General features: G+C 40.3%; 1 protein-coding gene across 2 annotated transcripts in view; it reads left to right on the top strand.

Annotated features, from left to right (window-relative positions):
• The first annotated feature begins 5,312 nt into the window (after positions 1-5,312).
• Positions 5,313-27,802, top strand: part of POLA1 (DNA polymerase alpha 1, catalytic subunit) — a 311,518-nt gene continuing 289,028 nt past the window's right edge. For both annotated transcript variants that reach the window (XM_059385000.1, XM_059385002.1), the window contains exons 1-10: positions 5,313-5,527; positions 10,232-10,356; positions 12,995-13,091; positions 13,992-14,072; positions 21,135-21,250; positions 21,716-21,778; positions 22,888-22,980; positions 23,410-23,497; positions 23,786-23,987; positions 24,076-24,254. In XM_059385000.1, the coding sequence (XP_059240983.1) occupies positions 5,485-5,527; positions 10,232-10,356; positions 12,995-13,091; positions 13,992-14,072; positions 21,135-21,250; positions 21,716-21,778; positions 22,888-22,980; positions 23,410-23,497; positions 23,786-23,987; positions 24,076-24,254 (1,087 nt within the window). In that variant the 5' untranslated portion in view covers positions 5,313-5,484. The remainder of the gene's footprint in view (positions 5,528-10,231; positions 10,357-12,994; positions 13,092-13,991; positions 14,073-21,134; positions 21,251-21,715; positions 21,779-22,887; positions 22,981-23,409; positions 23,498-23,785; positions 23,988-24,075; positions 24,255-27,802) is intronic.

The raw sequence follows: 27,802 nt of genomic DNA, 5'->3' as shown, positions 1-27,802 counted from the left end.
GGATCGTGTGGTAGTAGGTTTGAGGAAATGGTTCAGATGCAATGACGTGGATAGCTAAAAAATAATTCTACAGAGAACAGTACTCAAACCTGGCTGATTCACCTTCCGAGTTTTTAGTTTAATTAATGTTGTCTAGTTAAGATATACATGCAGATGTCTCTGTTTGCTTTTATTGTTTGATCATTATTTATCATGGCCCTCTTAAGAAAACAGATTTTTCTGTCTGGAAGTGACCAGAGTGGCAGGAATTAGAGATCAAGTCATTTAAGGACAAAGGCTCTAGACTCAAGTGTTTCATACTCTATTCCCCAGGATTAAACTTCACAGGGTATAATTACAGGAAGAGAGGGGAACATATCTACGTAGATGGCACATATTTAAGCTGCTGTTGATTTTTCTGGAATCTCACAGTATTTATTCGTTAAGAAATTAAAATGCAAGTGGGGAGAGAGAAGAGAATTGAACATTTTTGTTCATTAATTCCTCTCAGGATTATGTCCCTCCCCCATTTAATTGATCTAGAAAACCACCTTCTGTTATAATTGTTTTGCCTGAAAGGGTTTTGTTCTTAGTGTTGTAAGTACTGACTCGATTTCCTTAGAACACTCAGAGATAGTTTCTTGGGGACAGACCTGCTTTCCTTAAACTCACAAGGGACACATTCTAAGTAAAATAAACACCTATTAACTGATAGTGAGGATCATCATTTTCTAAACACTGGAATGCTCTCATCTTCCGTTGAGCATTCCTCTGTCCCTGTATTTAAGTATCTGAAATACTAACCAGGAGATTGCTTGGTGACTTTGGAATGAGAGTAAAGCAAAGAAACAGAATGCTGTATCAGCTGGAGATATTAGTTACAAGCAACAGAAACAGACTTTGGCAGGTTTGAGAAAAAAGGGGGAGGAGGGATGGAGGAGGGAAGGAAGAAGAGGTTGTGAGAAGATCTCACAGATCTTATGAATCACTAGGAATCCCTGAGGTAGGCACATAGCAGGGCTCTAAAGCTGAAGTCACTGGTAAAAATCACACTTCCGCCATTGCTGCCCAGCAGGAAGTGGGAAGTTGCTACCACTGACACGAAAAGAATGTCCCTGTTTTTTGTGACACTAGTTCCAAATTCAAAATCCTTTGTGGAAATGGCTAAGCACAAGACTGTTCATGTGGTTGCTGGCAGAGGTACTGGGACAAAAGCTTCTAAAGTGGTAGGTGGGTCAGCCTCCTCACAAACTCAGAATGTGAGAAATAGCCCAAACCTGTCAGATACTGGGTGGCCAAAGTAATTTCAAATATCTGTCATGGATTATCTAAGTAGTTATTTATCCCCAACAACAAGGAAACCCAAGGCATGTGTGTATTTGTTTGTATCTATTAAGGACCCTATCTATGTAGGGAATAGTCTGCCTTTCACTCCAGTGTCTCTCTCCCTTGGGCAATGTTAGACCAATTTCATTTTATCTCTCCAGTCCCTTATTTGCTGGGTGTCATTCATTCTTGCTTTAGAAGTGAGGTGTTTATAGTTAAACTAAAGTATTTCATCCATTGTCCTTTGATTCAACTACACTCATCCCCAGAATCATTGCCTTTAAGCAAAGGACTCAACAAACACCATGAGACTCCCACCGCCCAGGAACAGCTCACAGGCACGGGGTCTGCAGATGCCATTCCAGAGAGCTGTGGTTTGTCCAAAAGCAGAGATAAACATAATGAGCTGTGCTCCAGGAATGGGCCTGTCCCCGTGGCCCCTATACCTGCGCAGTGGGGGGATGGGGGGTGTGAGGGGGCTGGGAGGGAGGGGCAGAGGGAGAGGGAGAGAGAACATCTCAAGCAGACTTCCCGCTGAGCTCAGAGCCTGACAGTGGGGCCGAATCCACAACCCCCGACCCCTGAGATCACATTCTGATCCTAAATCAGGAGTCGGATGCGCAACACACTGAGCAACACAGGTGCTCCCCTATGCCTTTTAATAAGCAAGTAAGTCAAGAGAGGGGCTTTGCCACTTATGTGCCTGGGAAAATGATTTGAGCTTGGGCACCACTAGCTAGATGCCCAGAGGAGTTGCATATTTACTCATATCACCCGGAATCCTTGTGGGATGTCAAGGGCACACACAGCGCCACTCATTTTCCTGCCGATTTTTAGCTGGCAGACAATCCTCTCTCCATAGCTGCACATAAACAGCATTACCTAGTTGTGTTGAGAAACTCCGCATGGCCACAAAGCTGATTTTATTAATAAACTCAAAGATAACCAGGTTCATGTTAGCAAACTCACACTGCTATTGGCCAGAGTCCTAATTTATTGATGGCGATGAGAAATACACCTGCCAGTATACTTGTCAGAAGAGAATTTGGTTGGCTGGTTGTCTTCCCCCTAGGAAAAAAAAAAAAGAGTCTAATTTATGAAAGAAAGTTTGCTTGGAGAGTAGGCAAATAGCTTGGGCTGGTATGGTGGCTTCACAGATGTTAGACCAAGGCTCTTATCATTCTGTTCCACCAACTGTGGCTTTCATCCTCAGAGTTAGCTCATAATCCAAGATGGCTGTTGGAGGTTCCGCCATCACATCTGTGTTGCAGGAAGAAAGAGAGAAAGGGCAAACGGGCGAAAAAAGAGAGTCCCCTTCCGGATGTAACCAATTTCATTAAGCAGCTTTCCTGTAAGTCTTCCCCCAGCAGTACTGCTTAAGTCTTGTGTGCCAGAAATTAGTCATTTAGCTAAACCTTGGTGCAAAGGAGACTGGGAAGTACAGTCTTTTCCTCTATCAATGTGCCGAGCTAAAAGTCCACATTTCATTACAAGAAGAAAGGGAGAATGAATGTAGCAGTAGGCAAACAGCAATTTCTTGACATACCTACCTCGTATAGTTATTAGTAAGATCAGTGTAATGGTAAGGCTTATTGTAAAAATACAATAAGTATAATAGCTATTTATTGAATGTCTCGATGCTGGCATCTTAATGGCACTGTATGTGTATTATTTCAATTAAATTTCACAATTGCTTCTTAGGTAAGTATAAGCACCTTTGTTTTATGGAGGAAGAAATTGAGGTTTCAGTAACCAATTGATGGTCACTTAAAAGTAATAGTCTAAGAATCAAACCCGAAATCTGTCTCTACCTGCTGTTGTAATGCCTCCTGCATAATATTAAAGAGAACAAATTGTAAAAAAAAAAAAAAAAAAAAAGAATCTATAATGCTATCATCTGGAGAAGATATATTCCATTTTACATAGCATTGGTATTTGATATACAGTTGTAATTAACTGTTCATATCACTTTTCCTTCTGCTCTATTCACTTTATAACATATCATACACACTTTCCATGTTTTAAGTTTTCCCAATTATTTTCTTTTTGATGTCACATCATTAAACCGCTTCTCTGATGTGGACATTTATTTCTCAACTTTTTGCTGATGGAAAATGGTATCTGACATCTTTGCATTTATTCTGTTTCTTGTGAGTTATTTTCTATTAACTTTTACCCACAGAAATAATGGTTTGAAAGATAAAAATCATGCTATTGTACTTACCACATATTGCAATATTATTTTCCAGAATGTTGTACCTATTTACACTGTCACTGGCAAAAAATAACCAGTTCACCAGTAATGGATGAGTTTATATAGAGAGATATAGATGAAAAGATAGAAATGGTGGGAAATAGTATTTCAAGTTAGTAATTAAGACTAACTGTTTTTCTTTGTTTTCAGTAATGATGATAAATTTAAAAAAACTTTTCAATTTGGAAAACCAGTGTAAAAATCCTCCTGTGTTGGACAGGAGAGAGCAAGTTTAAGACAAATTGTGATTTTTTTTTTTGACTGACTAGATAACAAAGTTAGATTTACAATTTAGTTAATGAAACAAGCTTTGAGGCCTCTTGCTTGCTTATGGGCCACTTCTGAGGACTTGGAAGATGCTCTAGCAACAGTCTTGTGTTTTGTGAAAATTCACAAAAGTAAGATTTTTAACTACAATCTGTTATGGCTACTTAGTGATTTGCTGGCAAACTGTCTCTCTCTCAAAAAAAAAAAAAGAGGGAGACTGATTTTTGATTTGTAGTATTTGCCCATTTCCATGGTGTAAATACTCCCACCATGGCTGATTTCAAGCTATCAATGGCTTAACAAACAGATTATGCAATTCCTGAATATGTAACAATCAGCTCTTGAGAATCACCACCTTTCCCTTCGATACACTTCCCTTCCTGCCTGGTGGTGGAGAAGTGGGCATAGTCATCGTGGGATTCTGAGAAAAATCCCATGGGATTTCTCAGAATCTGAGAAATCTGAGTTGGTGTTGCCATGCATTCAGACTTAGTGGCATCTATTTTGGTTGAAAGCACTCTCATTATATTTAAGATATTGACAGACCTCCAGGTGTAGGAATAGCTTTCAGGAATATTCCTATCCCACTGTGCTGACTTGGAGTTTTGACCTGAATGTGCAGGGACAGAGTGATACCATAATATGAACGTGTTCTCAGGTCCTGACTCCTGCAACTATGTGGGTCATGAAAGAGAAACAAGACTTGAAGTGCTTAGAGTTTTAAGGTGGCATGTGGAAAATGATCAGACTTGAAGTTATAAAGGAAAGACTTGGTTCTTATTGATGCCTAGCCAAAACAGTTCTCTCCTGTTAGGAATAAACTTTATACTATCAAAGTTGCAACAATTTTTTTTAAAGGAAAGTACAGGCATAAATCTGTACTAGTGCTTTAAACAATGAGTGGATTTAAGTATGAATTACTATGTGTTACGTATCACAACGTATGGATCGTATATTAACATGATTATTAAGTAATGGTATAAAGCTGAAAGAAAAATTTCTAAAAAATCAGAAATTAAGAAACAAACATTGATCAACCATGCTGGAGGATAGACTGAATTAACTTTTTTTTTTGACTGAATTAACTTTTTATTCTCTTTAGAGAAAATAAATATATATACATATGTATACACACATATCTATAAATCACACAGCGACTGTGTTCACACGCTAAGAAAAAGTTATCAGGCAAGACTCAGAGCGCGCAGCAGGAGGCAGTCGCTTTCCCAAGGCTCTGGGGAAACGGATCCAACCACGCCCATCCTACTGCCCGCCCGCGTCTTTTTTCTCGGAAAATCAACTCTCAGAACCAGAAAGCCCCTACTCCAACGCGCCCAAATCTTTTCCCATCAGCATGGGTGCGCCTGCGCAGCGAGCTTCCTGGCGACTCCTTTCCAGCGCCCGGCCGCTTCTTTTTCCCTCTCTCTCCTCCGCCTCCCAGTCACTCGAGCTTTTTCCCTCAGGGGTCATAACTGGGCGCCAAACTCGCGTCCGCTGGAAGGCCGGGGGCGGGGCGCGGCGCGGCGCGGCACGTCAGTGGCCTTCCGGGCGGAAGTCCGCAGCCTCCCGAGCCTCTGATTGGCTTTCAGCCTGGCGCCTGTCTCGGCCCCCGCGCCAGTTTCGGGCTGGTTGGCGCGGAATCGGGATACTTCAGGACCATGGCGCCCGTGCACGGCGAAGACTGCGACACGGGGTCGAGCGGTGAGGGACGACCCCGGCGCGGGGTACCGGGTTAGGAGTACAGGGACCGTGGCATGATTGCGGGTGGTGAGGGCTCTGGAGAGATCCTTTTAATTTTTTCCTTAGGGAGGTGCACGTCCGGGTCCCCTGACGGGTCCTTTTGGACGCGGACCTCGGTTGTCCCCGGCTGGGACCCATTTGGTGTCGGGTGCGGCTTCCTCGCAGGGCCGTTTGTTCCTGGCAAATCAGAGCGCGTCCCTTGCAGGGCCTGTGTCACTCCTGGTCTCCGCACTAGTCTGCATTTTCTTTTTATTTCTTTTGGTGCCTGCGTTCCACGTGCTGGGCACTCCTTCATCAGAGTGGCCCCGGTGGGGCACAGTTTTGGTTCAAAGTATCTAGGAACTCTGTCCCCAAGTATCTGCTTGAGGGCTAGGACGGAACGGATGTGCGCCCTTTCTATAGAAACTCCCAGGGAAATTGTTATACATGGTAACTCAGCGGGAAAGAAAGGTCTCAGGGCTGTCACCAGAAGATACAAATGCGTTTTGTCTTTTTAAGTAATGGGTTTCTACTTCATGCATTAACAATTTTTTTCTTTCAAATTCTATGGAAAGTTCTTCAAGTGCTGCATGGAAATAGTGATCACAATCTAGTCATCCTTGGTGAAGTTAAAAAAAAAAATTGCATCAGCTCAGCAGTGTTCTGGATGCGTGTATATGAATCCGTTTTCAGTGGTAATCTTTTATTTCCAAAAATAGAATACAAAAATGTAAATGGCTTTGTCTGATTTCTGATTTTTGAACTGTGTTCAACCAAAGTATGACTTAACTTCAGTGAACTTCTGACTTAAAATCAGACGCTTCACTTTCTTAGCTCAAGGTACATCTCCTATCACTCAGATACATCTCCATTAATGAGACCTTGCTTTCTAATCAACTTCCTTAGCATTCACCTAGTTGTGAATCACAGATATCAATTTGTTCTAGCCTTTCGTTTTTAAGACAATTTGTTTTGGAGAGTCGTCTAGCCTGGATTACAAATGAGATGTAGGATGTGAGTATGCGAGCAGTCTTTGCAGCCCTCCATCAGTGATTTGCCACTAGGGTGTCTGTCTTCACCCTAAAAACTGTACGTCATCTGTGAACATCAAGAAATCACTCTTTGGAGGATACTGTGTAATCTTGAGACCCCTCTTAAGGCATGGTGTTGATTAAGTAGTTGCTGGAGACTTGTGACTGGAATTTTTCCCTTGGAGCGGAAAGATTGTTACCTGAAAGACTGTTGCAGGCTAGTGTCTGTCTGCTTTTGGGGAGGTTGGGGGTACTTCAGATGGTAATTTTGAACCAAATATTTAAACTTTTGTAATGGATTTTTTTCATGCCTTTTTTTTTTTTTTTGTTAACATACCTACATGAAGTGTTGGACACATTCCAAGAAGGAAATTCTAGGCCTTTTTTCTCTTTGGTATTAGAAGGTGGGGTACCTTGACAATGAAAGTGAAAAGTTGAAAGGTCTATAACTAGCTATTATTACATATGAAAAGGGATCAGGGAGAGTTTAATGATTTAAAAAAGCAGTTACAGTGGTTTATTCATTTGTTCATTCAGCAAATATTTATTATGTACCTACTAGGTATAGGCATTTTGCCAGGCTCTGGTGTTACACTGTTAAAATGGTAGGTAAGCTGGACATGGTTTCTGTCTTCCTGGAGTTGAGATGGTAAAGAGCTAATTATGTGTGGTGCTATATTGAGGCTTCTCTGAGAAAAACACTTAGCTTTATTTTTGCTTTCCAGAAGCCAGACCATGGTGCTGCTGGGTGTGGTGTGTGTAGGCTGTGTGTGTGCGCGTGTGTCTGTCTCTCCTCTGCATCTGTACACACATACACATACATTAAATGGGATTCTGTATTGCTGAGTACAAAGTAAGCTTGGGATCTTTATTTAATCCTTAACAACTTTATGAAGCAGACATGATTATCCCCATTTCACAGATGAAGACCCTGAGGGTCTGCATTAGTCAAAGTCCTTAGAGGGGAAAGCTACAGGAGCCAACTCTAGCTGATGTAAATAGAAAGAAGTAATTTTATTTTAAGTATTAGAAGGATATTGTGTTGTTCACAGAAACTCCAGGTGGACTGGAGAATCATTTGCAGGGCTGCTTCGTCAGGAACGGTAAAGTTGTGCCACAAAACTGGTCTAGTGAGGAGGTCATTGCCAGCCATGGCCAAGCACTTGATGTTATAGTTTGTACCTTAGGACATTGTTGGCTCTGTGACCCCAGGTAATCATCTTGCAGCTGTTGCTACTTCTAGAATCTTCCATTAGCCCACCCACTTTCCTTCTGATGCTAGCTTCTGATTTAAAGTCTGAGCAGCTGTTCCTAACTGATAGAATTATTAATAACATATTTTATATGTTTATGCCCTAACTGCAAGGGTGTGTGGGAAAGAGTGTCTGCTTTTTCACCTTGGGTAGTAGGACTTGTGCTCTGAGTCCCAACAAGGTTTGTAATGAGGGGATTTCACAAACAGTTTCAGGTGCCAGGTGGCTTAGAAACCAACAACAAGGCATCTGGTCACTGCAGCTCGGAGATGTTAACTGGTGGTCTCATGTCACCCAGTAAGTGGTGGAGCCGGATTGTGCTGCTCCTCCCTAGTTTTCTGTTCTCCAACTCTGCACTCTCACCTAAGATTTACTTTCCATGCTGACTGTCTTTCAGTTTCTGCTGCTTTTTTTTTTTTTTAAGTACTTAAGGACCTTGCCAGACAGGGGGCTTGAACTCATGACCCTGAGGCTGAAAGTCACATGCTCTACCGACTGAGCCAGCAAGGCACCCCTTTCTTACAGTTTCTGAATACACCTTGCAGTTTTATTCCTTTGTAATTTGGCTTATGCTTTTTTTTTTTTTTTCTGTGCTTCTGCTACCTTTCCCCCTATACTCTGATGGTGAAATTCCAATGCTCTCTCTGGGTCTGTGTTGGGTACCTCCCCTGTGAAGCCTTCCCTGATTTCTCAGACAAAATTAGCATTTTTCTGTGTTCCTCAGAACCTTGTCCTTACCTCTTCTGTGACACCATGTCAGTATAATGGTGGGAGCCTTAGGTCCTTTTGCTTTATTTGACTGTGAGCCCCCTTGAGGATAGGCAGCTCTTCCTTCCTATAATTGTACCCCAAACCCTGTAGGATGGCACATTACTGCCTGTGAAGTAAGTCCATTTGAAGAACTATACATTTTGTCAGGAGCATCTATTAAAGGCGAGGCGGCGTCTTTAAGGGAATATACCATGCCAACTTTTCACTCTGAGTGGTCATGCCCAGTAATCTCCAGAACCTTTTCACGTAGACCTGCTCATGATTTTTTTAAAATCATTTGAGCCACGCCCAAGATTTTGTGGCTGTCATCATTAAGTACCTGCATTTCTTAATTTTTACTTAATGCCTTTCTGAAAATGGATTTAAAAGTCAAATGTGAAAGTCAAACAATAGACTGAGATGTTCAACAGAGATTCCATTTCCAGAAAGCTAGGGAAAAAAAAAGATCTCTAATTGTGCTTCACCTGTAAGATTTAGTTTCCAGCATTTTATTGTCAGCATTTGGTACATGTTCTTTAAATTACATCTTCTTTTTCATTCAAATGTTTTGTCGGTGAGTTGAATGTTGTTATGAATGTTCCAGAAGGGTTGGAACTTTCAGGATGCATTTACCAATACTTTTTTTCTGTACCTCCTTTTTATGAAATAATTAGCACCAAATACAATAAAAAGCTGGTTTCACAGACATAGATGGCAATCGTGTTAAGCCAAAATGCACAGCTGGCAGGCAGCACTGTCTTGCTTGACTTGGTTATTCAGCAGCTGGTAAATGAGAGATTAGTTTTGTGGATGAACACTTCAGTGGTCAGTTGTAATGAGTAATTCAAAAGTTGAATAAGTGAACACTGAGCATGAGTAATTGAAATGTTGAATAAATGAACATTGAGGGCTTCTGGGATTCCAGTAATTTTTGACAAAATACATTTTAATCTTTGTAATTTTATACTACTATCCTGTTTCCTAACCAAGTGAATGAGTCCTGGAAATCAGTGAAGGAATCAAGAATCTCTTCAGAGCCATCTTTTTAAATTCTCCCAACCCCCCACTTTATCCCTGCTTTGAAATTTCAAATACTTTATTTGAACCTCTGTCAGGGCATGTATTCTAAAGACTGTTTTTGAGTTAGTTGCTACTTATCTCCCTTTTTAGATAATAAGTTCTGTGAGTACAGAAACCGTGTCTTGCTTATCTTTTTGTCTTTTAGAGTGCCTAGTACTTTGCAAAGAGCAGATGCTCCTTTAAAGCCTTTCAAATTTTGATTAATAGAATACAAAATGAATTGACCTTCTTTTATAACTCTACTTATGGCCTGTCATTTCTAATGGAAAGGTTATGGACCAATGGCTGATCTCCTTTCTCTACTGTCTCCATAAGATATCAGTTGAATTTGGAATTTTCCTCTTTTTGGAGGGAGAAAAATAACAGTTGCTTCATTTGTTTTAACTGGGTCCTAGAGAAAATTTCTGGAGTCACAGGAGCTGTATGAACATGATCTTCAGGAACCATCTACAGTATGAAAAATATCAATTTCTATATTAAAATTGTGTTACTGTTGACTGGAAATATTCTTGCTACTGAGGGAAGATGGCTGAAATTTTGTAACATCTCATGTAAACTTGGCTTTTTTTCAGCTGTGTCAGATTCAGGGAGTTTTGTAGCTTCTCGATCCAGGCGAGAAAAGAAATCAAAGAGGGGGCAGCAGGAAGCTCTAGAAAGACTGAAAAGGGCTAAAGCTGGTGAGAAGTATAAATATGAAGTAAGTAACGATTTTATTTGTTTTTTTTTTCCTTCTGTGCTTCATCTAATTTTTAGCCTGTAGGTATTTTATGTCCCCTTTGTCAGGAAATATGCATATATTTTGTGCTTGTTAGAGTAATTTCTTACTATTAAACAAGCATGGGCATGAAGTAGATTTATACGTTGTTTCAACTACTTGGCTCTTTAAGTTCTTGTAAGATGCTTTACAGATGCTGTTAAATTCAGAAATGAAAGTAGCTGTACATTTTTTTCCTTATTAAGCCCAATGCATGGGGCCCCTGGGTAACTCAGTGGGTTAAGCGCCTGCCTTTGGCTCAGGTCACGATCCTGGGGTCCTGGGATCGAGTACTGCATTGGTCTCCCTGCTCAAAAGGGTGTCTGCCTCTTCTTCCTCCCTCTGCTTCTTCCCCTACACATGCATGTGTGCGCTCGCTCTCTCCCTCTCTCTCTCTCAGATAAACTCTTTAAAAAAAAAATACCACACTGCAGCTTTGGTAAGTTTCATAGCTTTGGTGGGGGAACTTAGAAATGCTTTTACTTTACTCTTAAGGTGTTGAGCAGTCTAGCTAAGTACTACTTCTCCTTGGAGAAAATTGTTCCTAATTTTGTCTGCATTGGGTGAGGACTTGGGGCTTCTGTGTGTAAGATTGAATGTGATGCTTTTTTTGCTGTTTTCCTCTAACCACTGTTGATGGCCTGCAGGTAAAAAGCAAAAACAAACAAAAAACCCAGAGTGGTTACCATCTAACACAGCATTGTCTGGCTTCACCTTCAGTGCTCCCTGATTATCTCAGCTGCCTCCGGGCTTGAAAGTGATTAATTAATACGAGCAAAAAAATGATAATAGCAACTGCTACTGTACTTTTTTAGCGAACACTGTTCTAAGTGCAAATGTGCTCATTTAATTTTTCCAATAATCATGAAAAGTTAGGTACTGTGATTAATAGCATTTCATAGGTGAGAATCCTAAGGTCACAGGGGCAGAGCTCTGATTTGAGCACAGGCAGTCTGGTTTCAGGATATGCATAGTTAACCACAGCCTGTACCGTGTTGTGCAATTAAGAAAGTGGAAGAGGATTTTTGTCATTTGGCATCATTCATTTAAGTGAGTCAACCAGATCACAAAGGGTTGCTAAAAGGATTACAGTAAAGCAGGAGTAAAGCATTTTTAATGTAGGTACTTCTATAAAGGAGTTGTGTGGGGGCATTTCAGATGTTGACACAATGTGACTGATTTCCCTCTAATCACTCATGTTAATTGCATGGCTCTAAGAGTTCATGCCGCGCAGTAGCACGGGTGTTTTGACATAGAAGCAAAATGACTTTACTCAAAATGTTTTTCTAAGGTAGTTTTCTGATATCTTTTTGATAGTATAGAAGTGAGTTGCTTAAATAAGTCACAAAGTATGCCTAATGGACTTCAACCAACACAAATAATCCTGCTAGTTCCCTTCCCCTGCCAAAAGAAAATTGGTCAGTATAGTAATAGAATCCGACTAGTTTGTGTTTGTGTTGTCAGTAGCTTAATTTGGTAGGGCAGGTAGTTTCTATTATCAGATGGTAAAAGGCCAAATCGACATTTGCCAGTGATCCCTATAGAACAGATTAAACAGCAGGTGAAAACTAAGCCTGATCCTGTAATTGTTACAAGTCTCAGAGCTGTGGCAGAAATCCAGTCGGCTCTGCCCATTGGGCTCTCAAAGCTCCATGGTCAGCAACTTTTCTTGGAGACTTAGCTCTCCAGCAGGAGTTAGTCGTTTCCTGCACTCCCAACCACTTGAAGAGAACTCTGAAGAGAAGGGGGCAATTTTTAATTGCTTTCTATGAATTCTTTTAAGTAGCCCACCAAATTTTCATCTGGGCAAGTCGATGGCAGCTGAGATGGTGTGCCTCTGTTCTGCTTGTTGCTTAAACTGTGCTTAAGTGAGCTGCTCTGTTTGTGCCAGGAGGTACTGGCCTTCTGGCCCTCTGGCAGTTGGGCAGCTCATGTTAGTGGAGAACTTGCCCTTCACACAGGACAGCATTTCAATATCTCCAGTCTCAAGATCTGAGAATGGTAGGGGATCAGTGGTAATGCAAATAGGAATCACTTAAAAATTATTTCTAGTGTACCTGTAGAATAGAGACTAGGCTTGTTTTGCTGATTTGAGGAGGAGGCTAGGTGGGGGAAGGTTAGCTTTTGAACTACCTTTGGTTGGTTGAATAGTTACTAAAATTGTTAGTTTGCAGGGCAACGTCAGCTAGGCAGGAGGGAGTTGGCATGCCTTACAGGTTTGCTAAGTACAGGAGAAACCACTCTAGAAGTTACAAGTGAATAATCCTGAAAGCTGCTAACAAAGAATTGGCTATAATTCAGTTTGTTTTTTATGAAATAGATGAGTAATTGATGGTGTGACAAGTGTATTATGCTAATGGAATCATTTAATATCTTGTGTTAACACCCACCTAAAAGGAATACTAAGTTAATTGATGTCTATTTAAGGAAAACCTGGTAGTGGTGTTGAATGTCAGAACTCATGATTTGGTTGCAGCTACTCCTTCAGGCTGCCATTCCAGTTTCAATTTGACAATTTTTCATCACAATTGTTTAACACTTTCACTTCATTTGAAGCTTTCTCAAACTTGTATGATGGCAGGTTGAGGACTTCACAAGTGTTTATGAAGAAGTTGATGAAGAACAGTATTCGAAGCTGGTTCAGGCCCGCCAGGATGATGACTGGATCGTGGATGATGGTATGTGGGAAGAAATTGCCTCCTAGGCATTGTTTTAGTTGCTTTTCATCGAGTCTTATGTGAGAGTTGCTGCTTTGCATTAGCAGATGTAAGACACCGTTAAGATGTTATTGTTGGTTCAGATTTTTCTCAAATAAATTATTTGAGAGTGTGGAGGGAGTACAATAGAGAGTTTATTTAGGGGTATTTTGGAGAATCCAGGCACATACCTCAGGTCAATCCTCCAGGATATGACTCTGTAGGAAATGGGCGGAACCGTGTGCCCATGGTGTATCCTCAGGTGATGTGGGGATAAGAAAACTGTCTATTGCACGGAATGGCTGTGAGGATTATACGAAGCTATATGTGTGAAGAGTAACTTGGACAGTCGAAAGCACCAGATAGAGGCTGGTCCTGATATTCTTAGAACCCATGTCGAAAGTTCACTGGTTCTTGCTTGTTGGGTGTGACTTGTTGGGCATGTGCCTGGTGACCACCTGACCACAGGGAGTGGTGTGGACTGCACCTGTGACCATATTTATGTTTCTGTCGTTGGTCTTAACCATATTGCCACTTTTGCCTCATAGACTGAGGTGATTTTCTGGGCCTCTGTGATCTTGATTCTTTTGCTTTTTATTCTTTTGGTCGAGTAAAACTACTGTTAAGCATCCTGTTGTGCTAAATCATTTTCCTAGCTCACCTAGATGGGCATAGCATATATCCTTTGGTTTTGACACAATAAACCTGCTCTGTAGATAATATGTTTCATCTGACACCTGTCAGGATTCTGCTACATTTAAAAATAGCACAGAACATCTGAGAAGGTATAAAAGGTGTTTTTGTTGGTTTGTTTTTTTGTGGCTAAAATACTACTGGCCACTATTAGAAACTTGATCTCAATTTCAAATTTTGTTCCTGCAGATGGTATCGGCTATGTGGAAGATGGCCGAGAGATTTTTGATGATGACCTTGAAGACGATGCCCTTGATTTTCATGAGAAAGGTACCTATATTTTGTTTTCAAGAGAGTGCCATTTTGAGATTATAAGAAGCAAAATTTGAGATGACTTGGTCCTTTGACACAAGTTTCCTTTAAAGGAAAAGAACCTACCACAATTGTTTTTAGGTGTAGAATATGTTGTAATATTGAGAGAAGCATAGTTATATCCAAAATTAGATGTAAAAAGCAAAAACACCACCACAAAATGAAGTTTCATGTGTCAGTCATCCAATGAGTTTGCTCTTTTACTTATATTCGAATTTCAGTTCTGTGGTCATTTTAGACTTGCTGATTTTGAGAGCTGCAGCAATAAGTGATGTCTTTTAATTCCTACTGAATTGAGGTACTTCAAATTTTAGCTCTTTGATAGAAGTACAGTACAATAATAAGGTTTAGTAATCAACTGGCTTTGTCTAATCAAAATTTAAAATGATATAAATGAATGCGTCAGATTTTCTTAGCTACATAATCATTGGCAAAACATTTTTTTGAGTAAACAAGCCTGATTTAGTTTCTGTAAAATGTGAAGGGGAAATTATCTTCAGTATTTGTTGTTTTGATTTGCTTCTTTATTATCACCAAGTGTAGATTGTGGGTCAGCAAACTAAGGCCCTCACAGCCAGTTTTTTTTAAACAGCTTTATTGAGCTGTAATTCACATCCCATATAATGCACCTATTTAAAGTGTACATTTCAATGGTGTTTACTGTAGTCCCAGAGTTGGGCGGCCATCACCACAATCATCTCACATTTTCATTACCCCAGAAGGAAATCATGCCTGTTACTGTGTAGCTCTCCAGTTCAGAATGTTTTTTTCATTTTAAGAAAAGAGAGAGGTGCAAAGAAGAACACGCCATAGCACCAGACAGGTGTGTGTGGCCACAGAAACCTAAAATCCGTGTTATCTTACCCTTTTCAGAAAGTTTGGGCCCCGAATTGTGGATTTCTAACATTTTCTATGTTTGTTTACTTCCTTCCTCTTCCCCCTTCCCAACTGTGTACAGACAGACTTTATTTTGGTCAACTTCCTGAAAGTAAGTTGTAAACACCATGACGCTTAATGTCTACATGCTTCATCAGTGACCTCCTAAGAATGGGGACGCTTGTCTACTTAGCCACAGTACCCTTCTCATAGTATCATCTAATATGTTGGATCATAATAAGATTTCCCCAGTTAGCCCGAAATGATCTGTTTTTTTCAGAGTCCACTTTAGTTTTTATGTTTATGTTTCTCAGTGCAGAGCAGTGCCATCCCTCTCCTCCTCCCCCTCTGGTTTCTTTCTTTTCTTTTCTTTTTTTTTGTCTTTCATGACCTTGACCTCTTTGAAGGGACTAGGCTGGTTTTGTTGAATGTCCCGTGGTCTGGGATTTGCCTGATTGCTTCTTGGTGCATAGAGTCAAAAATAAAATGTAGATGAAGGTTGTGTCTTTCCTTCCCACTGATCATATTAGGGGTACATAAGATCACTTTGTCCCATTCTTGGCGATACTAGGTTTGATCTCTTGATTAAAATGATGTTTGTGAGGTCTTTTCCTTATAAAGCTACCTTTCCACCTTTGTATTAATGTAAATATGGGGTGATAACTTGAGACCCTGTGTCTGTTTTCCCCATTAGCTCTCCCCCAGTGCTTTCAGCAACTGTTGATGATTTGTTTCTGTCCTTTTTAAAACAATCACTTCAAACTCATGGACTGAAAATTGCTGTTACAGTTCAGTATCCGTTATCATTATTTTTTTCGTGATGTTCATATTATCCCACATTTGGCACTGGGAGCCTCCTTGAGCTGCCTCCTGTGTCCTTTTAACATGAACCCATCAGTCTTTGAGCATTTTCTTGCTTCCTGAGCCAACAAGATGTTCCAGGTTCTCCTTGTATTTGTCTTGTCCCAGACCTGGAATCTAACCATTTCTCCCGAGAGTCATGGCTTCTTTAGTGGAGAATGGTATTCAGATCTAGGGAATGGATGGTATTCCTTGCTACTAAGGTCTAATGGTTTCTAGGCCCTTTTGGTGAACAGAATTCAGAGATTTTATATATATGTTATGTTTTCATGCTGATAGATTCAATTCAAATACAACACCACAGGGCTCTTCTTCACCTTCACCAGTTCTATATTTGTATCTGCCTTCAACCCCAGTGAAAACCCTTGTGCTCTAAAATAGACACAAAATAATTTTAGAAATTTTAGAGCTATTAAATCAGCATGTCTACTGACAACCTTTCTAAATGAAGTTTATAATTTCTTTATGGTTTTATTTGGTTTATATCTTGGTAAAGGTGTATAGTTAGAGAATTGTGTTTGGAAGGTGTTATGAAGTCATTTTTTTCTGTATGCTATTTTCTCAGTTTACTCTAGATTCATTTGTGTTTGTATTCCTATTAAGGTTTTAAAAAATCTTTCCATTTTAATTTTATTTTTTGAATATTGTAAGACATTTGTACGATTTCAAATTCATAACGATATTAAGATAGACTCAGGTAGATCTTACTCTCACCCCTGTGCTTTCTACTTCTTCATTTCTACACATTTCCATAGGTAACCATTTTTAATAGTTTCTGATTATCCTTCATGTTTTTCCTTTTCCAAAAAAGTAAGGATGTGTATATTTTTAAAATGTGGGATGTTATTTATTCATTCATTAGTTAAGTTAGAATATGTGGACTTTCTTGTTTCTGCCAGCATTTGTAATGTAGGAACTCTACACAGTGGTACTGTTTGATCGCAGTGCGGTTAATTGTGTGTTCCTAGTTTTTGTATGTCCATGAAGAAGAGAACGAAAGGAGCCTGTGTGCTTTTTTATCTCCCTGAACTGAGGAGGCCTTTGTTCAAGTTCTGGTTATGTTGTTCATTGCCTGTATCATTTTGAGTGAGTCCAGTCACTTACCTGGACATGACTGTTGTTGGCTGTAAATTAGGTTGCACTGGACAGGGAAGTTCTTGAGAAAAGGACCCGTGTCCTAGTCATCTCTCTGCCAATCACAGTAGCAAGTGCAGAGAAAGTATGCAGCATTTGTTGAGTAAATGAACCATCTTTTTGTTTCTGTTGTCATCTTGTTATTTCTTCACAGTAATACATCAGTGAAGAGAATGACTTTGCATTCTGGAGGAGAGCTAGTCTCGGAAGTCTTTATTCCATGCTTTGCCACCATTCATCCACAAGTCCCCACTGTTTCAGTGTCCCTTAGGAGAGTCCAATAAGGTCTCAAGATCTTAGGAAGGGAAGTGGAATTTTGCAGTCCACTTTAAGGACTTCGAAGAAATTGTTAACGTTTTGCACAGATGTATGAAAGGGTAACTGTGGTGTGGATCCGATCCCTGACATGCTTCAAATAGAGACAGAAAATATTAACTAAGTCCTAATGAAAAAAATTAGTAGAAAAATGAATAAAGCAAATAAACAGAAGCACTAAAATTGTGGAAGATTCTACATCAAATGTTGACTCCTATTTTTTATGTTTCTTTTTGTCCTTCTCTCTAGATACTACTAACCTACAGTGGTGAAATTAAAGCCTGCTTATGAAACCTTCCTTGTTATTCAAACCTCTATTGACCTTCTCTCTTGATACCCTGTATTAGGACCTGTATTTTGTATTCTGAACATTTTGGCCATTAATTATATTCTGTTTCCAAACTGCCAAATGATCGCAATAAAAAATTATTTTTCTTGTCTTATATTTCTCAGAAATGTCCTATAGACTTTTGTATTTTTGGACACATGAAAAAATGCCCTTTTTATTGTGGTTAAATATACATATAATTTCTCATAAGTGATGTTTAATACATTAACAGTGCTTGTAGCCATGACCATTATCTAGTACCAGAACGTTTTTATCCCTCTGAGTGGAAACCCATATCCATTTAACAGTCACTCCCCAGTCTTCCTTTCCAGATCCCCTGACAGCTACTAGTCTTTCCATCTCTATGGATTTGCCTATTTTGAATGTTTCAGGTAAATGGAATGATAAACTGTGTGACCATTTGTGTGTGGCTCCTTTAGTTTAGTGTGATGTTTTCAAGTTTCCCTTATGTTGTAGCATGTATTAGTACTTCATTCTTTCTTATGACTGAATAATATTCCATTGCATGTGGAATTTAGGATGTTTCTACTTTTTGGTTATTGCGAATAGTGCTGCTATAAACATTTGTGTGCAAGTTTTTGTTTGAACACCTGTTTTCAGTTCTTGGGAGTATCTACCCAGGAATGGAATTATGTGTATATATTTTTATTTACTTTTTTTTCCTTACATGAAAGATAATTTCCTATAGATGCTTTTGTACTTTTGTGTTTTTTTCACTTAACATGCTATTGTGAAAATCATCCTATATTAGCACATAGAGATCTTTTTTCTTTTTTACTTGTTTCTATTTTGTTGCATAGTATTTTACTGTATAAATGTATGATGATGGTGTATTCAAATGGCTTCACTGAATTGTCAATTGGATTTTCAGTAATTTGCTTTTATTTTTATTTTTACATTTTAAAAATTTATTTATTCATGAGATAGGGGGGCAGGCCCCCCCACAGAGCAGGGAACCCGATGCGGGACTCAATCCCAGGACTCTGAGATCATGACCAGAGCTGAAGGCAGATGCTTAACCGACTGAGCCACCCAGGAACCCTCAGTAATTTGCCTTCACAAATAATTCTGCATTGAATAACTTGGTGCATATGGTGCTTTCCTCAGAAAATTCCGAGAAGAATTGCTGGCTCAGAGAGGAAAATGCACATGAAGTTTTATGAACTATTGTTCTAGCAGTTGTCCCATTTTACACTCCCCTTAACAATTTGAATTCCCATCTTCCAACAATTTATACTCCTGTGGCCTCACCAAGAGACTGCATTATGAAGCTTTTGGAGTTTTGCCACTCTGATACACGAGAAATAACATCTCGGTGTGGTTTTCATTTGTGTTTCTTTTACACATTAAGTTGAGCATCTTTTCATAAAATGTAATAGCTGTTTATATATTTTTTATGTGAACTGTTTGTGCGTGTTTATTGTGCACATTCCTTTTGGGTTTGGGGCTTTTTAAATCCAGGGCATTATTTTTTTTTAATCAGAGAAATTGGTCCTTTATCTATAAAACATTATATATTATAATTTTTTTTCATGTTTTGTCTTTAAATTTATTTCTGTTGTAATTGAATTTATCAGTTTTTTTTCCCTTACAGATGGATTTTGAATCAGAAAGACTTTCCCAAAACCCAGGTTACAAAGGAACTTGCCTTTTTTTTTTTTTTTTAAGATTTTACTTATTTATTTGACAGACAGAGATCACAAGTAGGCAGAGAGGCAGGCAGAGGGAGGGGAGGAAGCAGGCTCTCCACTGAGCAGAGAGCCCAATGTGGGACTCGATCCCAGGACCCCGGGATCATGACCTGAGTCGAAGGCAGAGGCTTAACCCACTGAGCCACCCAGGAGCCCCTTGCCTTTTTTTTTTTTTTAAGATTTTATTTATTTATTTGACAGGGAGAGATCACAAGTAGGCAGAGAAGCAGGCAGGGGGTGGGGAAGCAGGCTCCCCACTGAGCAGAGAGCCCAGTGTGGGACTTGATCCCAGGACCCTGAGATCATGACCTGGGCTTAACCCACTGAGCCACCCAGGCACCCTGCCTTTTTTTTTCTTTAAGAGATGGGGGGTAGAGAGAGAGAGAATCTTAAGCAGGGTCCATGCCCAGCTCAGGTTGATCTTACAACTCTGAGATCATGACCTGAGCTGAAAGCAAGAGTCAGAGGCTTCACTGACTGAGCCACCCAGGTACCCCGGAACTTGCCTTTTTATTAAAGTCTAGGATATTCTCATGTTGAAAATTTTGATTTTTGATTTATTCGGTGTTTATACTGACTTCTTTACATATGGGTAGCCAACACTACTTATTAAAAAGTCCATCTTCTCCCCAGTGATATGAGATGCCACTTTTATATGTGCTAAATTCCATAAGTAATTTAGTTTTTTCTGGATTTGATTTTCTATTTCATCTGGTGTGAGTATTCTTATGCTGCTACCACACTATATAACCTATTCATTCTAGGTCTTTTTGAGGTAGAGACTTCTCTGGAATGAATCTGAAAGAGAGAGTAAAATTGACAGTATTAGAAGAGTTTGTAGGTGATTTACACATGGCCATAAGAGAAAACATGTGGCACAAGTTGTTCTTTACTGAGTGGATGTCTCTGTGCCATTTAGTGTTGTGACAACATATTGTGTGTGTGTAGTTGCTGTTCCTCATAAGATGGAAATTAGGATGCTATACTATCATGACTGGTAATCCTATTTCTTCACAGTTAGTTTTCCTGTCAGATTCAGGACAGCACTAAAAAGATGATCTCATGAAGGCTGCTATACTAATTCCTTGGTTCCAGATGAGCTTGAGCATTTTATTTCTCTTGGGGAAAAAAAAACAACCCCCTCCCGACCTTTTAACAGGATTTTTATTCACACTAATGATAGCCATTAAATAATCCCACTTAATAACTTATTCTGGTATTTAACTAGTATTTCATCAGTTTTTTTTCTGCTAAATGTACAAATATTTATTGTCAAGCCATTGCAAAAATGTCATACAGTCCCTTCTCATAGCTCAGGAGTAGCTGCGTTCTACCTGAGGCATCTGGTGAGCCTGTACAGGGAAGGTCTTCTCTGGAGCAGCTGCCATGGTATCTCCCAGCCTGGGTTTACCAGCCTTCTACTTGTGTGTTGTCTGCCTGTCTGTCCACTGAAATAGCCAGTGCTATTTTATCAGTTTTTAAAAGATTTTTTAACATCTTTACACCCAACGTGGGCCTCAAACTTACAACCCCAAGATTGAGAGTTGCACTCTCCACTGGGCCAGCCAGGAGCCCTGTCACCAGTTTTTATAATAACATTTAGCCTAAGTTTTCTGGAATTAAGTTGTTTTTAACAATTCTTTCCTGTGTACCATATATAAAATCTCATTTTGTATTTTGAATTCTTTATGTTTTTCTTCTCATTCTCCTGTACAGAGGGCAGGTGACTTGGCTTTTAGTTTCCCATATTGATTTTTCCTGGTGCATGTTTATAAATCAGTTATATTCCAACAGGAAAAGATGATAAAGCACGTACCAAAGACAGGAGGAATGTAAAGAAGGCAGTGGTGACAAAACCAAACAATATCAAGTCAATGTTCATTGCTAGTGCTGGGAAGAAGACTGCAGATGTGAGTTTTGTAATTTTCTGATATTTTGTCTTTTCTTTTGAGAAGTAAATTTAGTATTTGATTGTATAGACAATAGGTGCTCAATGGATTTGAGCTCAGCTATTTCAGTTGTATTTTCCTGATTTTAGTCACAAAAGTAGATGTAGATTTCCGGGTGAATTTAGGAACCTCATTGTTTGGAACTTGGAGATAGAAAAGTGAATGAAAAGCTGCACGGACAGTGTGTTTGTTTCATTGATTTGCTAGCAGGAGGATCATGAAATGAGGGTACAAACAGGAAGCAAGCTCTAGGTTTAGGCATTAAATGTACACAGGTGATTGTTAAGATCTGTGAACAGTAGATGAGCACTCAAGACTGAAGAGGCAAGGACTGACTGGTTTGGTTCTTCGTTTCACAGACACGTGGTCTGGGTGAAAACATGAAATGCAGGGCTTTCTCATTCTACCTCTCTTTATAATTTCCAGAAAGTGGTAGATTTGTCCAAGGATGATCTGCTAGGTGACATTCTACAAGATCTGAACACTGAGGTAAGTCATTCTCTGGGAGTTGTCAAATATGCAGGGGTCATAGGCTGAAGAAATAATTCAGTAATTTTATAGAACAGACTGTTGCTAGAATTAAAAACAAAAAAATTCAACGACAATACCACTGTATACACCCAAAATAAAACCCCACAAAGAAAAATAACCCTTTTCCAAAACAACTCTCCAAAATGGCTTTCTTACCACGTTAGGTGAGTAGTTTCCAGCTGTTACAAGTTCTGCAATTAGGTCGATGGGGCTACGTGGGGATGTGTTTGAAATAGTATGAATGCACACGCGGGTCAGTCTTGGGAATGCCCACTGCTTGTGTTCAGTTGCTGCAGTGTATGGTCCCGAAATAGACTGATACCTGTCAGTGTGCACATTCGGCTGGGAGATCCTCATCTTGAATTCAGAGAGGGAGTAAAGGGCAAGAGTCAGTGAGCTGTCCCCGAGACAACTCAGACAGGCTCAGCTGCTCTGCGAATTTGCATTTGGGCTATTTCACGAGGACTAAACAGATTAAGGGGGATGTTTCTTTCCAAGTAACCCTTGATTAAACCAACTAATACCAACGCGTGTGGCTCTAGCTTGGCAGTTTTTATTTTACTATTTATTTATTTATTTATTTATAAAAAGATTTTTATTTATTTATTTGACAGACAGAGATCACAAGTAGGCAGAGAGGCAGGCAGAGAGAGAGGAAGGGAAGCAGGCTCTCCGCTGAGCAGAGAGCCTGATGCAGGCCTTGATCCCAGGACCCTGGGATCATGACCTGAGCTAAAGGCAGAGGCTTTTACCCACTGAGCCACCCAGGCGCCCCTCTAGCTTGACAGTTTTTAAATGCAATATCCTGGAAGGGTAGGGGAAAGTATGTTAAGTTGTAAAAAGAAAAAACTGGTGAGATGTGGACTTAATATCTATTCTGGTTTTCTCGTGAGTCTGTGATATTGTTGCTATAGTAACTACAGTACATGAACATAGATCTGCGGGGGGAGCAGGGAAGGAAAAAAAATGCTTTGCTTATTGGGCCTTAATGGGGGAAGAAATGTACTTTTTCTGTCTGTGGAAAGCCAAGCATGGCATGGCAGGGAATGTCTTATTCCTCCCTTTAGAAACCTCAGATAACTCCACCACCTGTAATGATACCAAAGAAAAAAAGATCCATTGGAGCTTCAATGAATCCTTTCTCTGTGCACACCCCCAAGGTAAAGTGTGTGGAAATGCCTTCAATCTTGATTTATATTATTGCTTAAAACTTAGTTAGTTGATTTTCTATATGAGGGAAAAGCTTTTGAATTTGTTCTTGATTTTTGTTTTAAATTAGGCCTCCTGTTTCATTATATAGTTTCATGTATTTCAAGAATAGCATGTGCCTGGTTTTTTCATAGTAAATTTTTAGTAACTAGTATGTTTATTATAGGTATTACAGCAGTGCTAAATGTAATAATTTTCTTCCTGGAAACAAGTATTTTTTTGTAAACGTAGGTAACAGTAAAATAATGGAAGCTGTTATGTTAATAATACATAAAATTGTTGTATAAGTGGGAACTGTCATTTTCTCTGGTCAGGGTAGGATGGTTGCATATTTTTTGGTATGCTGGTCTAACTGACTGAACATTTAAAAATATTTACAGGTAGTTCCTTCAGGAAAAACGGCTTCCCCTGTCTTAAGAAAGGAGCCTCCATTAACTTCAGTTCCCCTTAAATGTGCTGAATTTGCTGGTGAGTGAGTCTGATGTCACGCAGACCTACAAGGGTAGTTGCAAACTGCTGTCAGAAATGGAGGCACCATGAAAGACGAAGTGGAGATGATTTTGAAGCTATTATGATAGCAGGTTCAGTTGTGGCAGATTTGAATCCACAGCAGTAAAACTTAAACATCCAGTTTGGAGATGGAAGAGAAATGCAAATGCAGTGTGGGAGAAAGGGTAGGCTCCTATCGCCGTGCTGGGGAGGCCTTTGTGTTCCACGGCAGCAGTACATGATGGGAATGTGTGATGACGCCTACAGGAGAGCCAGTGCCAGCGTTGTGTGTAGATGACAAGGAGGACTCAGGAGCAATGGAGTTTGAAGACGGTGACTTTGACGAGCCCATGGAGGCTGAGGAAGTGGATGTGGAACCTGTGGCTGTCAAGACTTGGCACCAAGAGAGTGAGCCAGCAGAGGGGGTGAAGCATGAGGCAGATCCTGGGAAAGGGACCACATCCTACTTGTAAGAGCATTTTATGACGTTTCTGGCAAGTAGCACTATAAATTATTCTGTTGGATTTTGAAAGGTTTTCAAAATGTAATTTCTGCAGGGGAAGTTTTCTCCCAGATGTTTCTTGTTGGGACATTGATCAGGAAGATGACAGCAGTTTCTCAGCCCAGGAAGTCCAAGTGGATGCCAGTCACCTCCCACTGGTAAAAGGAACAGATGAGGAGCAAGTGTTTCAGTTTTATTGGCTGGATGCTTATGAAGATCAGTACAATCAACCAGGTAATCATATGTACCTCTTTAATACAGAATAATGCCTTTCCCTTAAGTGGTTTAGTTATTTATAGTTGACAAAGACTCTGTCCTCACGTACGTGTGTTGTAAGAAAGCACCACTCTTTCATCGTAAAGGATGCGAGCATCCCAGGTTGAGAGGAGTTGTGGTGTGAATAATCCTTAAACACTTTTTTTTCTGTAAACCAGTTATATGTGATTTTGGAATGTGTACTTGTAGTTAGCCTTTGATGTATCTAAAGTTGTAGTTACACATTTTATTTTAAATGGAATCAGTAATGTGTTTCTTTATTTGACACATTGGACACCTGTTGTGTGCCACGTACTGAGATGGCATGAACAAGCTGGACAAGTTCCCAGTCCTAATGGAGCTTATATTCTAGCGGGGTGGGAGCTGTGGGGGGAATGGGCAGTAATTAAGGTAAGTTGATAAATGGTGTGAAGGCATTTAGTCGGGGAATGGCTGAGGAAGGCCTCTCTGAGGAGAGCGCCATTGGGCTGAGATTGGAAGCCCATGCTGAGCTGAGGAAAGAGTGTATCAGCCTGAGGAAACAGTGAGCACAGAGGCCTGGAGAGAGAAAGGAGGCCTCTGTGGTTGTAGCACAGTCAATCAAGGGCCAAGATTGGTAGAAAATGAAGCAGGAGACAAAGGCAAAGGGCAGGTAATGAAGGACCTTGAAAGCCATAACGAGGAATTTAGATCTTACTATAGGAGCAGAGGGGGATTTTAAGTGCTGGTGGAGGGGTTGGTGGTCATATGGTTGGGTTTACAGTTTAACAAGAGCCTTCCAGTTTGTGTGGAGAATGGTGTGTTTGGGGTTGGGTCGGGGTGGAGACTGGAACCGTGCTAGTGGGGGAAGCCCTGGAGATCAGTCAGTTCAGGGCAGGCATGCTAGTTACTTGGCCTAGTGGAGAAGGAGAGGAGTGAATGCATCTCACGTGGATTTTGATGTGAACCTGTTGATGGCTTGATGTGGGAGCTGACAGGAGGGAGGAATCACAGATGATTCCCAGATCCTCCTCCAAATGAACTGAAAATGTGAATTCTGACTCAAAGCCAGGAGGCACTCTAGTTTCTTTTTGTAGTCCTTGAGCCCTTCACCGCAGGGCTGGGCATGCCAAGGTATATTGGATTAATATACCATACATATCCTGAAATAGAGTTGCCTTTATTCAGATCCATGTCTGGGTATGAGGGTAGATGCAACTGTATTTTTCAAAGTGGTTTCCTCGAGGCTGCATCTGGTGAAAATAGAGTATCCGTATAGCAAGTGAATGAGTAAGAAGAGTTAAGTATTAACCATCAGACTTGAAGACCAGATTTACCTTAAAGATAATCAGGCATTGACTAACTGGAAAGTTGTTACTGTCTCTGTGAAGCGAGGGGGCAGAAGCATTAATAGGCTTCAGCATATCAAATGCACAGGAACACGTACACAGCTATTTGAGTAGCACACTGCCACGTCTTAGTTTCACAGGTAAAGAATAAGCCATCTTAGACATGATATCTACTTTAGCTGTCACAAGATAATTTGGTTAGATCCTCTTACCTCCTTGCTTACCTCTTTTGCTAACTCACCAGTGGAAGGTAGACTGGTAAGTGGGATTGCATGAGGCTGAGCAATTATTTCCCATCAATTGCTGAAACCCTGGCCTGCCCTGTTGTATGGCTTCAAGGGGACACCATTTTCACATGCGTTTCATGTGTTTTAGGCTTCCTGGAGCACAATGACACTGTGGGGCTTGCTAGAGTTGTGTGATGTGGTGGGCCTGCCCTTCCCAATGCTAATCCCTTTGCTGGATTTGCGCCATGCTGGATTTGATTCCCTGTCCTGGCTAATAGTTCCCTCAAAACTGAAAATTGGGAGTAAGCCTTGACTGCCCCTTTCCTTCACTTTCCTCACCAAGTCTTGTTAGTCTTCCCCTCCGAAAGTAGACAAGCTGTCTTCTCTCTGTAGTTGCCTCTGATTCCTTCTTGCCTACTGAAACCATTGCACCAGCTTCCTAAGCTTCCTAAAGGATCTTTTAGCTGTCATCCCCTCCATTGCAGCCAGAGGGATTGTTCAGATGGGTAGCACTGATCACATCATTTCCTTGTTTAAAAAAAAAAAAAAGAAAAAGAAAAAAAGAAAACTCCTGTGTGGAGTTTTACGGGTACAGTCCAAGTTCCTTAGCAAGGCTTCTGATACCTGCTGTGTATGACTTTTGTGTTCTAGAGATAGTTCCCTGTACCTGTTGTTTTTGATACTGTGTTCCTTTTCTCCTTGTGTTTGGCTCAGCCCAGGTGTGTCATGTCTGGGAAGTTTTCCTAATCCTCCAGACTGGCCTAAGGGCCCTTTCCCTGGTACCCCATCATACCCTTTCCCATCATAGTGTTTGTTACATTATTTTATAAAGATCTGATTCTGAATTTTTCTTGTCCCAAACCCTTTTATTTAACTCCTGGATGGCTGGGACCTTTTTTTTTTTCAGCTTCTAGTACAGTGTCACGCACATAGTAGGGATTTAATAGATGTTCATTGAAATAAACCATACAGTGATTGACAGTCCTGTGCATGATGCACATGAAAGATGTCAGAGCACCAGACGTGCATTCACTGCTCTTGTTGAAATTACCTTACAGGGCTGTGGGGGAAGAATAGGTAACAGAGATGAATGTTGCACCCCCTCCACGTTAATCCATGTACAAAGCATCAGAATGCACAGTGTCAATTGCCAAGGATTAGAACCTTAAGAAACAACAGTCTTCTTTCTGTCCTGTGTAAAAATGAGTTTATTTTTTCTACCTTTTGTTTACTGGTTGATACTCTTACTTAAAAAAACAAAAACAAAAACATTGTTTTGCAGGACAGGGTCTAGTGCTGCACCATCCACTGTGGTACCATATATGTCTACATGTAGCTCTTTAAATTTAGATTTAAATTAAAATGAAATAAAATTTGGGGTGCCTGGGTGGCTCAGTGGGTTAAGCCTCTGCCTTCGGCTTAGATCATGATCTCAGGGTCCTGGGATGGAGCCCTGCATCGGGCTCTCCACTCAGCAGGGAGCCTGCTTCCCCCCACCCACCCCGCCTGCCTCTCTGCCTACTTGTGATCTCTGTCTGTCAAATAAGTAAATAAAATCTTTAAGAAAATAAAATGAAATAAAATTTCAAAATCAGTTTCTCAGCCAGTAGCCACATTCTGAATGCTTTAATAGCCACATGTGGCTAGTAGCTACCATATCTGTGGATGGCACAGATAACAGAACAATTCTGGCATCACAGAAATTTCTAAAGGCTAGTGCTTGGCTGTAGTAATTGGTGTTGGAGGTTAAGATTGAGGCATTGAAGCACAGCTGTATTAGGAAAGCAGCCAGTTTATGGTATGTGTCCTTACTGAATTCCTGTTACTACCAGAGTCGAGGATAGGCCTTTCCAACCACTATTGGGAAATATTTTGCATTTGAAAGAGGTAGTAGTCTGTTATTGGCCTGTCTTCCAAATGCAATGGTAAAAGGAAATTTCTAGTGCTGGAATAATCCTCAGACATTCTGGTC

This window comes from Mustela nigripes, chromosome X, assembly GCF_022355385.1.
Source record: "Mustela nigripes isolate SB6536 chromosome X, MUSNIG.SB6536, whole genome shotgun sequence".
NCBI classification, from domain to species: Eukaryota; Metazoa; Chordata; class Mammalia; order Carnivora; family Mustelidae; genus Mustela; species Mustela nigripes.
The sequence above is the reverse complement of the archived record's forward strand: the minus strand, read 5'-3'. Positions and strand labels throughout refer to the sequence as shown.